Source organism: Lepisosteus oculatus, chromosome 9 (assembly GCF_040954835.1).
Source record: "Lepisosteus oculatus isolate fLepOcu1 chromosome 9, fLepOcu1.hap2, whole genome shotgun sequence".
NCBI lineage: Eukaryota > Metazoa > Chordata > Actinopteri > Semionotiformes > Lepisosteidae > Lepisosteus > Lepisosteus oculatus.
Window position 1 is genome coordinate 29,108,382 of NC_090704.1, and position 17,156 is coordinate 29,125,537.

Genomic DNA, 17,156 nt, shown 5'->3' on the forward strand with positions numbered 1-17,156 from the left:
AGAGTGGGCCAAAATTCCTCCAAAACAATGTGAGAGACTGATAAACCCATACAGAAAAAGATAACTTCTAGTTATTGCTGCTAAAGGTGGTTTTACAAGCTACTGAATCATGGGGTGTATTTAGTTTTTCACACATGGCTTCTGCACGTTGGCTTATTTTGTGTTAAATAATGACATAGTGGAACCTGTTATGTGTTGTTTGTCACCTGAGGTTAGATTGACCTAAGTTTAGGACCTGGTAAGGACCAGATGATTTTTTGTTATGTCCTGATATATAAAACCATAGAATTGATTTATTTTACACATGACTGTATATACCTTAGTAAGGAACAAAGAGCTTGTGCTCAATGAGCACCATCGTTTGAAAATATCTGAAAATACCTTCAGCGGTGGAGGCTGAAGACAGTTGGAAGAAACCTGCAAAAGTGATTTATTTGTCTTTCCATCTGTCTCTTCTTGCTTTTTATTCCAAAGTCATTTGAATTATGGGAATCAGCACTGTCATGTAGTCTTTACCGAACATACCCATGACATGTTTACACTGGAAAAATTAAATTAGAAAACTAAATCTGGTTTCTCAGTCTGGAATATGAATTAAACCTTTGCGAGTTTAAGAGTTAGTATTCCAGAATATGTGCACGTGTGTTACGCTGTAATGTGTGCAGTTAATGGTTAATAAGGAACAAGTAATAGGTTTATTCCATGCTGAAAAAGAGAAGAAAGAAAACACAACGTTTCGGCCGTGGAGCCTTCTTCAGGTGTGGTTAATGGTTAATGTCTGCAGAAGTTGTGCTACTTTAAGATCTCATTCCAGGTAACTTCACTTCCGAAGTACCAACAAACGTTACATGTAAAAGCACCAGTTATACATATTATATTTATTATCTAAATGAAATTTCCAATCTTTAGGAAGTATGGTGCACAGTTTTCAGACTCATGTACTTTCCGTACCTCTGATCTTTCACAGTGCTAAGGCTGATTTTCTCATGGTGCAGTTTGTCGAGTTGCTGAGCAACAATCACAGAAAATACAGTGAGGAGGTAACCGGATAGTTCTTAAATTCACTCCAAATAAACACTAGACCATTGTCCAAAACTACGTTTAAGTGGGGGAAAAAAAGTATTGTTGCTACGCTTTTGCTAAAGTTTTAAAAGTCACTAAGAAAAGGATAGTAAATGTGTCTTTTGACAAAAACAAAACTCTGATACTATAAAATAAGCCTACCCAAAGTGTAATAATAAATAACAGAAAAATGCTAATGCCACACAGCACAAAATGTTTATGTGCTCCAGAAGCAGAATTTCTTTGTAGAAATGTACTGAAAGATAGCCATGTAATACTAAGGTTCTGGACTTCATGTCCCACATAAACAGACTCCAGACACCACCACCTAACCACGTTGTCTGCAGCTCATTCAGCGTCTGAACAAAGTGGAAAATTATGAGCACAGTTCGTTCTCTTCCACAGTATCACATTGTCTTCTCTAAGTAGTTATTTTTAACTCTTTCTGAAATTTAGGCAGCTAGAGCAATGTCTCAGGCTGTGGGAGGGTGTGAACAGGCCAGGGTGCCCAGTACCTGTGCTGTTGGGTGTGGGAGTCTGGAGGTTCCCCATCATTGTCCCCACAGTTCCCACTGCCAACGTAGATGGCCGCTGCTCTGCTTTGCACATCGGGGTGCCATCTGAAACAAAGAGAGGAACACCTCTAGCTCCGTGTACTTACAGCACCTGTCTGTAGCAGGCAAAAAGGATACTACTGTTCTTTCAGATAGTGTCAAGCAAACCAGATCTGAAAAGCAAACATACCTTCCAGGTTACAATACTACTAGAGAAAGTAACTCTAAGTCACTGTTGAAAAGTGGTGGCTGAATTACAAAATGTCTGATATTTTTATCTACCAAGCAGATACAATCAATGTATCAATCTACAATCAATTATTGTGTAGAAAAAGAAAGCTGGCTGGATGTCAGATTTCTAGAGCAAAACCAAAATCACAGATGGTTCACTCTGTTGTAACATACAGTACCAGTCAAAAGTTTGGGTACACCTGCTTGAAACCAGGTTTTTCATGATTATCTGTGCTTTAAACTGTGAAACCTTGTCTATAAACACATAATAATTAATTACACGATCTGTGTACTTATAAGCTTAAGTTCACTGCAATGAAAATTTTTAATTTTTTAATTTTCAATAAAATCAACACTCAAAGCAAGCAGATTTCAGTCTGAAGCCCAGGTTAGTTAAAAGTCAGAAATGTGTATAACATGGTGTTTGATCCCTAAAAGAAGTTGAAAAATGTCTTTGTTAGATGTTCTCACAGTTACCTAGCATGTTACCTCATTTACCTTTTGTCACCAATTATTAGTATACAGGTGAGGGTCCACGATTACTATAAATATAGGGAGCTTGGGCAAAAGTTTGTAATTCCTCAATGAACATGGCAAAATTTGCTCAGTTAAGCAAGGAAAAAAGACAGTCTATAATTAAAATAAAGGTCAATCTTTAAGACAAACTGCAAGAATTTTTCAAGTCTCAGTAATTGCTGTGGCCAAGACTATCAAGTGATATGAAGAAACTAGCACCCACGAGGACTGAAAAAGTTCAGGCAGGCCAAAGGTGACCTCAGAATCATTAGAATACGTTCATTAGAGTCACAGGTCTGTTAAACCGACGACTAACTGCCCCTGAAATACAAGCTGAGGTCAATGCAACTAAAAGTACAGATGTTTCAACATCAACTGTTCAGAGGAGGTTGCATGAAGCTGGCCTCCAAGGTCCAGTTTCTGTGTATTTTGGCCAGGCAAGTCTCTTCCTCTTATTCTGCACTCTTAACAGTGTTTTCTTTGCAGCAATTCCTCCTGGTAGGCCAGTTTCACGCAGAAAGAGTGGAAGTGAAGTGAACAGGGCTTATTGCAGCATTGCACCTACTTCCTTCACACTTCACAGAAGTAAACTTTCACAAATAATGATGCTTTTGTGATGTCTCTTCAGGGTCATTCAAAATATAATATGTAATTATTATAATTACTATAATCATTCAAGCACAAATACACCATCACTCTAAAAAGAATACTCAGTCATTTGGTAATCAAATAAGTGTTTTCTGTTGATTTTAAAGAAATTAATTCCACGGGAACCTTAGTATCTCCCAGGTTCAGTTATTAGTGTTTAAGACTGAAAACTCCTTGTAATGAATGTTTCTTCATGGATCAACTCTTGGAATACACTTGTGCATATCTAGCATTATAATGTCTTGAATGAACATACTGTACCAGTCAAAAGCTTGAGTACACCTCCTTGAAACCAGGTTTTTCATGATTATCTGTGATTTAAACCGTATAAATGTATCAATAAACTTCCACTCTTTCTGCTCTGAGAATTTAGGTAGCATGGTGATTCTTAGAAGCCACATAATACACAAAAACTAGAAATCTTTAATTCCTTTAAACACATATATAACTACCATGCAGCAGGAACATTTAATAGTGCTTGGGACTGACAGGACAGACGCAGATTGACTCAAATTTAAGTGCAGCACGGAATGATGGATGGAAGACACAGATATCCGTTTCCCACAAAACACAGAGTGCAGCCTTCCTTCTCCTTGTGTGCCTGCCTCACATACTGTACAAACACATTCCCTTCATATACAGTATATGGCTTTCACACTGAAAATGTCACAGGATTTTAAATGCTCAAGTCAATTTTGCACTTACAATTTCTCACAGCTTACTGGATAGGGCAGAGATAAAAGCAATTTTTTAAACCTTCAAAAAGTGTTTTCAGGTGTAAGGATTTTCTAATAGACAAAAAACAACTCACTGCAGACCAATGATGATTGTATATTATGAATCTGTGAGACTGTCTGTGAAACTAGCAGTTTCATTTTAATATTTGAGCAGGAGGCCACAGCCCTACCCTGAAACCCCAGTACTCACCAGGGCGAGCTCTATTATTTCCCTCACTATCAGATGTTAGAACAGGGCTGTTGCCACACAGGACATAGTGTGATTCCACATTCAGGTCACACAGCCCCACGCTAATGGCACTTTGATAAAGTCCTTTAAAGTTAAAATGGCCCTTGCCTTGGTCTGACTGCAGACAAGAGGACAAAGACATCATTAGTAAGCAGATCCTTAGGATCTGTTGTTATAGATGGAAAAATAAAATCACATCAGGAAAGGAGAATCGCATCTGGGGAAGGAGATGCAAAAAATTATCTCTTTGTTCTGTACATGTATCATAACACTGTTAATAACACAAGATGGGAATGCATTCTGTACACAAAGAGAAAAAGCAGGTCACTGTATAATCAGGTGTAGTATCACACTAAAAAGAGCACCCTCAAACAAAAGCATACAAGCCCAGTTTTCCCACAGCATGTATGTGTCTACTGTGTAAATTGCAGCCGTCTGCATAACTGTATGTCTCAGGCCATGCAGAATCTGCTTTATCTCTAAAACAGGCAGAACCAGTATGGTACGGGCACCATATTTTACACTAACAGGAAGAAAATGTTTGATTATAGGCTGACATACCTTAAAAGCTACCATTCTGTACCTATTTTTTTTTCTGAGGCTAAAGGTGTAACTTTCACAAAAAAACAGAAGAAAGATTACAAATCCATTAAGGCCATATGGCTTATTATCTTACTGATTCAATGATCTTGTCCAGATACAGCCTTTTTAAAAACTCTGTTTTTCTTTACTCCCAGGTTTTATAAAGGCAAAAGCATATAAATACAATATACATAAATATGCAACATTAGGAATGGAAAACACATCAGCAGTTAACACATTTATATATGCCAGCAGCCATATCACCCTGCAACTCACAACTGGCAACCCACTGAAGCTAAGCAGGTGTGAGCCTGGTCAGTACTTGGATGGGAGACCTCCTGGGAAAAACTAAGGTTGCTGCTGGAAGAGGTGGAGGGGAGTCCCCATTACCTGTAAAGCGCTTTGAGTTGAGTGTCCAGAAAAACGCTATATAAGTGTAAGCAATAATAATTATTATTATTATTATTATTATTATTATTATTATTATTATTATTATTAATTATGGATGGAACAAACAACCTTTTGTAATTAACACTAAGGTTAGGGGTATGGTTCATGCTGTTTGGTATTAGGGCATAGTTGCCAGCATAATTAATATTTTATTCTTGGAGTAGACTGTAAGCCATATATTAGCTCTGTATAAGTGGCACTGACACTCAATTAATGATGGATAACCACTGTGTAAAGCATAGATAGGTACTTATTACCTTGTGTCATCAATAAAGACAGTTTTATTATTTATTATTATTATTCTGATCTAGTTTCACCAAAGCCTGGTATTTCAAGTGTTAACAAGCCACAGTTCAGAGGTTAGCCACCTCCCCAATACGATCTGCTAATGGTGAAGCACATCCCTTGTTCTTAAAAATTGATTTTTTTATTATCTGACTGGGAAACAGTCAAACACGGATTAACCTACATTTCAGATACTTGCTAAAAGGATGTTACAAACCGTACATAGGGATGTTTTAAGTTCACACAGAGCATACTGCCATGGTAGTGGATATGTCACTTCAGAGGAGGGAAATGAGATGCTGTCACATTCTGATGGTTTTAAGCCCATTTTAAAATCAATGCAAGTGCAGTTTTGGAGAAGAGCCCTGCGAAGCTCACAGACATCTGAGCCGAACCATTAGTTTTCTAGGCATTCAGACTCAGCAATCTGTTGTGCTCACTTTGTTTTTGTCAATAGCTGCTGCTGGAATAAATGATGTCTTGTGCTATAGGAGCTAGTCCCAACTGCTTTAAAGGTATAAGTAAACAGGAAATAGACAGGCTTTAAAAAATATGGGAAAGTGATACACTACAAAATATGATTGTTATGCTGGTGAATAACTTATGTTTCCAATGCTTGGCTTATCACAATCAAAACTTTCAGTTACATGATTATTTTGACGGGATCTGTGAGTGGTTGTTTCACAAAAGCAAAACTAAAAAATATAAAAAAGTTTTATTTCCATTACATATGTTTCAATGACTTGATATTCACATGCACAAGCACAAACTTTCTAGAATAAAAAACAAAAAAGATTGATCACCCTGGTTTAAAAAAAATTGTATTAATGTATCATACATGTACACGAAATTCTTCAATCTCTATGAATGAGAATTCAAACTGAGAGACAGAACCAGCGGGTCAGGTCAAGACCTTGTAGAAACACGTGGAAACCATATTTAATTTTAAAGAAAATGTCTGAAGTACTCAATGTTTAGTGTATTTTATGTCTCTACCTTTCAGTAGTGCTTCACTGTGAAGCCAAAACCGCCAAAAAAGTTACATGAAACTTCAGTTTTACTCCATTGTTGTTGACTTATATTTGTCTGGGTTCCTTTTCTACTTGTCTCTTTTCACATAAAATTCACTTATTTTGTTACTACAGAGATCTCAGCTACCCCCTACCAAAGTACTCAAGGGACAGCCAAGCAGAGAGATACACTTACAGTACCTACAAGAGAGAAGTACTAATGAGCTCATTATTCAACCAAGAAAGGATCTATACAATCTATTAAATAAACAAAAAAATCCACTGCCAGATTAATACTCAGTAAATGTGATTGTAAAATTGGAAAAAAAAGACACACATAAAAAATTGATAAATTACGTGCTGCTGCTCAAGATTCTGGAAACTTCCTCATTGAATAAGTCTGTATTTAGTATAAACTAAATATTTAGTTATAAACTGTTAGACAAGCCCAAATAACAACCTTGAGACATTATACTATTTATACATCACCTGTTTGACATTTAATGGGAAAACGTACTACCCTCCTTGTCAATACATCAGTCTCCCTAGCCCAGTACAGTGCTAGAAATAAAATTGAAAGAAAATAAAAATAGAAATAATTTAATAGAAATAAAAAAAGAACTGACCATATAAAAATAACTGAGATTGCTTATGCCCTCATCATGATCTTCTGTTTGGGACTGCATGTTAGTGTGAATGCAAGATCTGATGATCTGGGCCATCCTTATTCAAAACTATTCTAATTAAAAGCACATATTTCAACATTTCAAGGATGTCAGTTGTTCCAGATTGCAGGCATGTTTGTGATCCTAAAGGTCACATACCTGTTGGAAGGGCAGTCTGAGTTGGCATGGCGCTGATTATAGATGATTCCAGAGGGTTAGGCTGGTAAATTCCATCCACGGGGTTAATAGTACTCTAGAAAATTGAAACACATTAAAAAAGGGAGACACTGTAAGAAATCACAGTACTAGAAACAGACAACTCATGATTGATGCACTGTTCTAAAAAATTAAACAGATAATTTGGTCTAAATACTACTGAGAAATATCCTGCATAACTAGAAAAAAGTTTATTGCCTAGAGCACTAATGCAGCTGAGGTGGTCTAAAACCTCATACATTTTTAACCCTATTCTCCGGGTAAAGGTTGTAGTAGCAAAAACTGTAAACAATATGCAAATAAACAAAGCTATTCATATTGATGTCACAGCTATCATCACTACAAACTGAACGTTGAGCGAATATGCTGGATAAACATTCATGACTACCAAACCCTTAATCCTAGAAATTCCCTGTAGCTTTTGGTTCCTTTGCTGTGATCCTGTCCCTACTACTTACTGAACTTTTCAGGTTACTCATTTTGGATGAACTGCTCTGAGAGTTTAAAGGAGAGCCATTATTTTACAGAGCTGTCTACAGTATAAAAACAAAATGCTGCACACACTCTGATCACAGGTTGACCCGAAAGTGCGTACCCAAGTAAATGGAGCACATGAAAGAAGACTGAAAGCATGCATAAGAGGATATGAAACAGATCAGAAATTAAGTGCTACAAAGTAAGAACTATATAAGACAAATATGACAGCTTCTCTTTAAAGAAATGTTAATCTCTGTTATAGGCTTTTTAAACAGCTATGTAGAAATGAGAAATACAAGTTGGCATTTAGCCCCCCATTTTGAAACAAAATGAGAAATGTTTCAGGGTTGAGATTGATTTTAAGCTTAAAATGTCATTTTAGAAGTTAAGACCTACAGTTTTTTAAGGCATTAATTTGTGCTTCTTGGCACCTTTGATACCCACTCTCTGCCTGAATCTTAATGAAGCAGAAATGCTCACTCTAGAGAAAGATGCACCTTATTTTTGCATGTAAACAGTATTATATGCAACATAGTGCCAAAGCCTCTTAGGTTGCACTGCATTTCCATATTACAAATCCTAGCATGTATCTACCAGTGAGTAGCTTTCACTATTGCCCATCGATCCTGCAACAACTCAACCCAAACAAGAAAGAGAAAAATTGTTTAAGTTTTCTACCACCAAGCCTGAAGAGCCTGAATTCACAGGATAACAATTAAGCAGGTCATGGAGTATGTACTTAAGGCTCTTCCGTGAAAGACTTACTATAGGTGTTTACGTTGATAAAATTTTAAAAAGACTTCAAATTGTTTATAATTAAGGGAGGCAATTAAAAAGGCAAACAAAAGTTAGGATATAAACTCACAGATTTTAAACTGATCCCTTATTAAACGTGTATAATGTGCTTGAATGGCCTAATTTAGAATATTGTGTACAGTTTTGGTTGCCATGATTTGAAACGATTTTGCTGCTCTGCAATAGCTCCAGAGAAGAGCAATCAACAAAGCTGCAGGAAATGAACCTTTTTGGTTTTGAACAAGGAAAACTACAAGGGCACATGATACTCAGAATTATTATGTGAACTGACGAAGTCAGTCTGATATATTTCTTCAGAACAAATAGTGAAACATGAACCAGAGGAAGCAAACAATGTGGAAATACATTTAAAACTAAGAAACAGTGGACATTCTTTACATAGGGGGTTGAGGAAGTATGAAACAAGCTACCTAGACTTGTGTTTGAAGCTAAGATCCCATTTTTTAGAAACAACTGGATTCCCCTTGTATGTAACATTTCTTATGTTCTTACATGTTTGTATGTCTTGTACTGGGAGAAACATAATCAGAAGAACTGTTACTGTACATCTCACGTATTCATTAACCATCAAAAAAGACTACTTTTAGGAAACCAGGAAAACTATGCATGACCACAGATTTTGAAGGACACAATACTTTGCATTCACAAGATAAATGTTTTAATTCACTCATATGCCCATGATATAAAGTAGTGTTTGCAGTGACCAATATCACTAGCAGGTGTGATTATGAAAAAAAAAGGTTTCAAGAAAACTTTAGAGAAAGGGATAAATAGCTCATAGCAGTCACCCATTTCTCATTTTTATTTCCTTTTTGATACTTCAACAGTATCTGAAGCACTGCACACTTTAAATGGGATTTTTAAATATTTTCTCCAGTAGAACAAAATCCATTTACCAATTCAAGCAATACTTGAATACTTGAAACCAGTACGTAATTATATTTTACATTTTATATAGTTTGGTTTCATGATGACAATCATATCAAAGCCTGTTAAAAATACAGTAGAAATGATCCACTTTAACCCCCAATTATAATTCGGGGAAAAAGAGTGAACAAAAAACAAGAGGTCTATAGCTGTACACAGAGAGGCAACCTACAAAAACACCCTCTGCCAGCACCAGCTACAGGAGTTATTTTTAATGTTGTCTGAAAATTTACCATCTGCCTCAAAACAACACTGATATGGATTTTTTTAAATACACCCTAAACAGGATGCCAGTCCACCTCAGGCTACTCAGATCACTCCTGCAATATTCATATTGCTTGCCAATATTTCAGTATTAGTCGTATAGGTTACGTTATTCCTACACCTGACTGTGCTCTGGTACACCTCTGTTTAGTATTCTTTTAAAAACGAAGGAATGATCTTGAGAAGCTAAATGAATTAAAACTAAAATGATGGGTATTAAAAAAGTTGAATACTTTTAAATATGGTACAGCTGATGCACTTGAAACAAGCTTGATAGCTGTTTTAATGGTAGGAGCTAGAATATTGGGGCAGTCTTGTGATTAGTGCACAAAAACAGGAAAGCAGTGTGATGCAGCGTGTTAGAGCAAAGTAAGTTACACTGTTCATAGCGAAGATATGGTGTTGCAAAATTCTTGATTAGTTAAAAGCAGAAGATTTGAATTTCAGCACTAAAGCAACTCCAAAGGTTAAATTAGCAATGCAAATCACATCCCATAAGTAGCGATTAGGCACTATGCCTAATTTTTAGTTTTGCTTTTTTCATTTTGTTTTCAGATTTGTTTTCTGATGACACAGCAGATTTTATTTCACAGACCAAAAGCTTCTGTGACTTGCTGGAATATAGAAATCATCTAACAAACAAATATGCATAATATGCACAGGTTTCTTACAGTTCAGGGTATGTAGGTGGCTATTTAGCCAACCGAGCTGCCAGAATGCGAGATAAAATAGTCCAGTGTTAAAAAGAAAAATGCGATGCTGTCCACATTAGAAAAAAAAACAGAATGATGGGAGAATAAACTTGCTGCATCTAGAAGGCAAGGAAGACTGCAGATTGGACAAAGATGGACAAACCATTTCTTGCAGTTGTTACAGGGGAAATCTGAACCTGAAATGTAAGGCACTTCAAGGAAAACAAGGAAACAGTACAAGGCCAGTGAATGAGAGAAGGGAGACAACAGAAGAGAAATGTCAGAAGAAAATAGAAGAGGGTCAGCATTACAAATAGCAAAAAAAGACATGCCCTCTATTATAGCTGATTGATTTGGTTCATTTTTCAAATTAGTTGGGGAAAAAAAAGAGGAGAGAGGTCTTTATTTTTAGCGTTTAGGTAATATCAAGACTTACTATCAGTCCGTTTGCGTGCTGCTGTTCGTTACTTTGATCCTTAAAATTTTGAAAAGAAAACATTATTTTAAGCAATATATCCAGCTTCACATGTTAGATGAGACCTGAGATGTATGCAAAACAAAGCTCATGTTGTTCTGATTATGAAAGGATAGATGAAAGAGTGGGTTAATTATTTAATTCATTAAATCTGAACAGAAATTTCACAGGTCACAGATAAAAGGTCGTTTGAATCCCAGGATTTAGACCAGGGAACACTCAACCAGAAGCATAACCGTAGTAGGCAAGTGTCCTGTAATGCACAATCTTGAAATATATAAATTTGACTCTTATCAGTGGACTCTACACGGTACGTTTAACATGTTTACCCTAGTAAGCTCACTTTCATGGAAAAGGTTAGAGTCCTTGAAACTGATAAAATTTAAGGCGCAGTAAGAAAAGAACAACACTTGGGGATAGATCACATCGCACAAAACAACAAGTGCTAATACCTGGATTCAGAATTAAAAAACAGAAGTATTTCTGTAAAAAAGGGCGTTGTATTAAATACTTACCGTCTTCCATCCCTGACGATGTGAGAAATTTAAATAATAACATGTGCACGATTCTTTTTTTTTCACGTAAGAAAGATAGAAACATGACAGATTTCCTACGAAAGGCTTTGGGAATTTCTCTGAGGGACTTTTAAAAACAAAAACTTTTAAAGGATTGAGGTCAACATCCCTATAATGTTAGTCCTTTACAAACGCAAGACTAAAACCAAAAAGGGGATGTGGAAATTTTGCTGCATTTGGGGGTAGACCTGAGGCAAAAAGTCTATTATATCAAACCTGTTTTCCTATTAAAAATGAACTGGTCCTTCAATATTACACAGAATAATAATTCTAAGCAAAGGCAAGAGGGATAAGTCAAGCAGCCACAGAGAAAGGAGGGCTGCATGATGATTAAATTGAGCCAAAGTGTCAGAGACAATAGCAATAATTAAGTCTGAAAAGTGAATTTTAGAACAAATTTCTATCGCAATATAATTTAGAAACAACAGTTTAGAAAAACAGAAAGAACAGTTCAAACACAGATTTGTTGCTGATTCAGTGAGGGTTAGTTTTGATACAATCATAAGTCTAAATATATTTTTTTTCTTATCTGTTCCATTTCATTAAAATAACAAATGAATTATAAAGGTCTTGTATCAGTAAATATGCTATCGCAGATCTATATGACAAGCAAAATTATTTCTGCAGTACAGTTTCTAGAAATTTCTAGACAGAAACTGAAGTGAAAAGTTTAGTATAAAATTATATTTCCTACTGCTCCACTGGTGGTGTTTTTATTATTTTAAAAACATCCTACGGTTATCCTTACTTAATACAACAAAGTTTCTTACTTGGCCAAAGAAACATTTGTGGAGCACAATTATCCTACAGATCTTAAGAGGCTGAGATAATCACCTCAACTTGATTAGTATTAAGCAATTTGGAGTATTTTCTGTTTTATTTTCTATAAGAAAAAAATCACAAATTTTGACGTTAAAAATCTTCATCATCTGTTCTATGTAACCGATTTGTCAGAATAGTATGCTCCTTTTCATGTGACACTGAGACACCAGATTTTATCTGCCCTATTTCCATTAAAGCTGACTTCTTGGAATCAATGTTGGGTTCTAGGCTGACTGGAAAATTATTTCCTTATGCTAAAATAATAATACAAGCAAAAGCTGTTTTATCTGTTTAATAATTCATGTTGAAAATACTCGGACATTAAATATTATTTCTGGATTACTTTATTCTGGATTTATATTTTTGTCTTTTTCATTAAGTTGTAATAATACCCTCAAAATAAATGTATTTTGGCTTCAATATAGACCTGTTTCTCAGGAGAGAATCTGATATACTTAAAAAAAAACATCCTCCACTGAACAAGTATCCTCAAATCCAAGAAAACAGTCAGTTTTCAGGAAATACAGTTTTAAAGACACTTTTGGAGGTGATATTAATTTTGGGATTTTCTAAAACAAAATATTCTAGGACTTTAGAAAAGGATTACCTTGGCAATCTGCAGCAATACTATACAATGCTTGATGGATTCTACCATACTCTGAAAAATAAAACAAAAATGTGTGTTAGTTAAAACAGAAGACTCCTAAAACTGCATCTAAGGGTTGAAACTGGTAGAAACAATTCATATACTCACACAAGTTGTTTCCTTGAGGTTTTCAATTTTCTGTAAAATAAAAACAATGGTGAACAAAAGCTGAACTAAAACTGCTTCCTCAATAACTGCTCAAAATGTTAATTTAAAGGAATGTTTGTCATGTTCAAATGAGGTCAACAAGTATTTAAACAATACCAAAGAGAATATACACATTCTTACATTTATATATGTATTATAGTTTGTGTTCTTTTTATTCTGTAATATGAGCTATCTTTACTAGAAAAACACATAGGATGTTTAAAGTAAAAATGTAAGATCTGATGTTGGAAAGTTCACTATAATCACAAAAAAGTGACAAGACGTAAGCTCAAGGAGAAACACCTCTTCATAGACCTTAACTGGCATTCTTTCCTGAATTGAAGGGGGTAAGGGAACTATACCCCGGATGGAATCCACACCACTTTAGACAAACCCAGAGACACCAAATCACCCTATAAAGTCCTAATGAAGATTAAACAGGTGCTTCAAGTTAATTAGCCTTTATTAGGACTGCATTTCAATTTTGAGACACTGAAATGAAATAACCAGTAGTGTGGGAGAATGAATGTCCATAATTCTTCAATGATCTAACACTGATATCCATAGGAAATATGTACACCTTAGCGGTTAGTTTGATGATGGCTGGATTTGTAACAGTGACAATGAGTCAGCTGCTACATGTATGTGCTCTTACACACAGCAGTCACCACAATTTGATCTGATTCACTTATGGAGTCCACATTTTAGATACTTATCCACACAGATATTTCTCTCAGGACTAAATGCTTTATCACTGATCGTATGCCTGCTTCCTTCTTAACTGTTATTGGAACACTGATCCAGACAAGAGTCATATAGCTGTCATACAGCTAAGACTTTTGTTCTTTTTTTTGACAGATTTATGATGTTTAATACTTCTACAGCAGTTTCAGTGCATAGCATCAGAATAATGTAGTATCAGTAGTACCAGTAACATAGTATTAAGAAGTTTTAGTATAAGCAGTATAAAGTAGTTTCATTGCATAATATCAGTAGTATTGGTAAAATGTATGGCATTCAAATTTTACCCAGTTTTCTTCTGATTTATGCTTAAATTCAGGCTGTGATCACTGACAGGGCTAAAGGTAAGCCACCTAATATTCTAACTAATTTATTTCTCAGCTTAGCCAAGCAGAAAACAAGACAGGCTTTGGCACATGTTGTTACCCAGTGACACAGACATCTCTCTGCAGCAGATTCTGAGACCAGACCTCAAATAACTGATGTATTTGATATATTTAACTGTACAAAGATTAAATAAATGTTTGCAGTATGATGAATGTGTAATGATCCAGATGAAGACAACTCTGGCAGCTTTATTTAGTAACTCTAGTGAGAATCTGATCAACAATTTGGCAGTTAATGTTTTAAAAGCCTTTAGGCAGGTTAAATGAACCTACATCATCAGCGTGAACCAGAGGACACAGTGCATACGATGCAGAGTGCAATGAACAAAAAGGGCTTGAGAAATGTCACTTTCACAACTGGTAAAAAATGAATCTTTTCAATTTTCTGTACTGAGCAGCCAAAAGAGGAATCCAATCACATTTTTAATTTTAAGATGGCAGCAGTAAGAACAGGTTTCAGTGTGGATATCTTTCATCTCAGCCATAGTAATCAAATTAGTGATACCTACTTTTAAAAAATAACTTTAAAAAAGACTTTTCAAATCTACACTGTACATTATCTGAATGAGGAAGATGAATGGCATTGTGATCATAACCTCCTTTATAATTCTACCTTGTAAACTGATGGCTTTGGAGAGCTTTCTAACTGATGTCAACAACAATTGCACCACAAATTAATCAAAATTAGTCAAAACTTACTCTGCGTGATTCATCTTCTTTGCAGTCCTTGATTTTTTCATCAAAAAGCTGAAAACAATTAAATAAATGTTTAGGACCTATACTTACAGTAGGATCTAGACTTTACACCATTCTTGACACACTGGACACCAGTGGATTGTCTTCATGTAAGCCACTGGCATTCAAGATAACTTCTGCACTGCATTTTACAGGGACAGTGTAGTCAAATGATTATCTATCTGCCCCAGGATCTACTGCAAACCTGTGACGAAACAATACATTAAGTATAGGTGATGCAAGAAGCAGCTGTGGAGAACAAGGAGGTGGGCACTGTTCAGCCATGGTGCACTTAGGATCCTCCGTCAGAGGAACTGGGGATTCCAGGGTGTCTATACTCTATACAGTACATACAGTCTACACTCTTACCCTGGTCAAGTGAGCAATGTACCACTGATGTCAGATCTTGATTTTGTTAGTAGTAAGCAAAAAAATAATCCTGTTTTTAAAAACACCAGAATTTTGGCATGATCTTCCTGCAAACACCATGTAAACAGAATTTTCGCATCAAAATTAAAACCAGTGCTATACCTTGTTTGCACTGAAAATGTAAAATAAATAAAACAGAAAAGGGTTCTGCCTATATCATCAGTTTTGATGAAGAACAGAGGTGATAAGGAAAATTGCACAAAATCTCTATTCTTGCTCAACAAACACATCAGTGTTGGAAAAGCTTATCATCAGATACTTATGTACAAACTGGCATCTGCCTCGACAAATTAAAAACAACCATTCAAATGAGAATTCAAATGGCAAGAATCACAATTCAAAGGTACAAAGCAAAAGCTTCACTTAGCAACAAAGGGTGTATCAAATGAGTCTGCATCATAGTGCTTACTTTTAATTGGTCAATCAATATCTGCAGGTAGGCATCTGCTTCTGCCAGCTTCTTGTCAAAATCCTGAACACTGGGAACAAGCCCTGTTTCAGCCTCCTGCAAAGCAAACAGAAGTGTGTGTTAAACCCTGTCCTAACTATTGACTCAGTCTCCAAAGTAATGTTGTTCAAGTTGACGAGCAATCCTTCATCTACACAACATACTTGAATTTGCAGGTCTCCCCTGCAAACTGAGTCTTTGCACATTAAAACAGCCACCCTGTAGTAAACGCTCCCACCTGATTATTTATGTACATAATAATAACAGTGAAACAACACTCTGAATGTACTTAACTTCTACAGATTCAGTACAGTGCTTCCAGTACTATTAGTAACTTATAACGCCATTGGTAACAGACAATAAAACAGTTTTGTGGTCTCAGCAATACATGTCTAGTTCTACCAGTCAATCTTCAGAGATTTACCTAAACCAACAGTTTTTATGGCTAAACCTGACAGAATCCTTCAATTCTTCATGAACCTTCAGATGTGAGATCCTGTCCTGCCTTTTGCGCACCCCAACAGTGACCAGCAACTATAACTTGAATTCACATATATTGTCCAAATTTGCCTAGTGCATTGCTGCAAACATTTATGTTTATTAAACAATTGACAATATATCCAAACATCCAGCATCAGAAAGGATATTAATCCTGACAAGGGTCACAGCAACCTGGACCCTGTTTTGGAAGCATACGGCACCCAGGAATTAAGAGATATCTAGTTAACTGAATCAGGATGTCTTTGGAAGGTAGGAGGAAACCAAAGCACTTGATGAAATCCCATGCAGATCTGAGGAGAACAGCTGTACCACATACTGTAAAAAGGATCCACGTTTCAGAATCTAGATCAGGACTCAGGAACTGAGATGTGATGCAGAAGCTCCAGCCACTGTGACAGTGTACTGCCAATTAAATACCTAACAAAGAAATAAGGTCTTTTGGGAAGTGTGACAACAAAATTGCAAAAGGGAAATGGCTAGCAATGGTGGCACACAGGAAACAGATATTTTACAGCCTGCCTTCTCTTACAGAAGCAGTATGCAAAGCCAAAGGATTCTGTTGCTGCAATACTGTGTTGTATAGGTACTACTGTATAACAATATTGTATAGTAATATTTATAGGTAGCAAAATTAGCTGAATGGCAATGTGCAATAGCTTTGTTCCAGTTCAAATCCTAGAGACCTTGTGTTTTTGCAGTGCTTAGATTGATCACCATTCATCCATGCATGTATCCATTTCTGAAGCAAGATCTTACAATACAGCAAAAAACACAAACGTGAACACTAGACTGTCAATTAATTTATACAACACAAACATTTACCATTGTTTCTGTTTTTGTCATAACTTATACAGCCTACCTGAGCTAGACCTGAGCTAGACAAAGAAAAT

The 17,156-nt window shown here is 36.0% G+C and overlaps 1 protein-coding gene across 3 annotated transcripts in view; it reads right to left on the reverse strand.

Annotated features, from left to right (window-relative positions):
• Nucleotides 1-17,156, reverse strand: part of osbpl9 (oxysterol binding protein-like 9) — a 66,653-nt gene that overhangs the window by 17,849 nt on the left and 31,648 nt on the right. For 2 of the 3 annotated variants that reach the window (XM_006635048.3, XM_015356542.2), the window contains 7 exons: nt 15,727-15,822; nt 14,853-14,900; nt 12,988-13,017; nt 12,841-12,891; nt 10,798-10,836; nt 7,129-7,222; nt 1,578-1,682 (listed from right to left, as the gene is read on the reverse strand). In XM_006635048.3, the coding sequence (XP_006635111.1) occupies nt 1,578-1,682; nt 7,129-7,222; nt 10,798-10,836; nt 12,841-12,891; nt 12,988-13,017; nt 14,853-14,900; nt 15,727-15,822 (463 nt within the window). The remainder of the gene's footprint in view (nt 1-1,577; nt 1,683-7,128; nt 7,223-10,797; nt 10,837-12,840; nt 12,892-12,987; nt 13,018-14,852; nt 14,901-15,726; nt 15,823-17,156) is intronic. The other variant, XM_006635049.3, reaches the window with a different exon arrangement.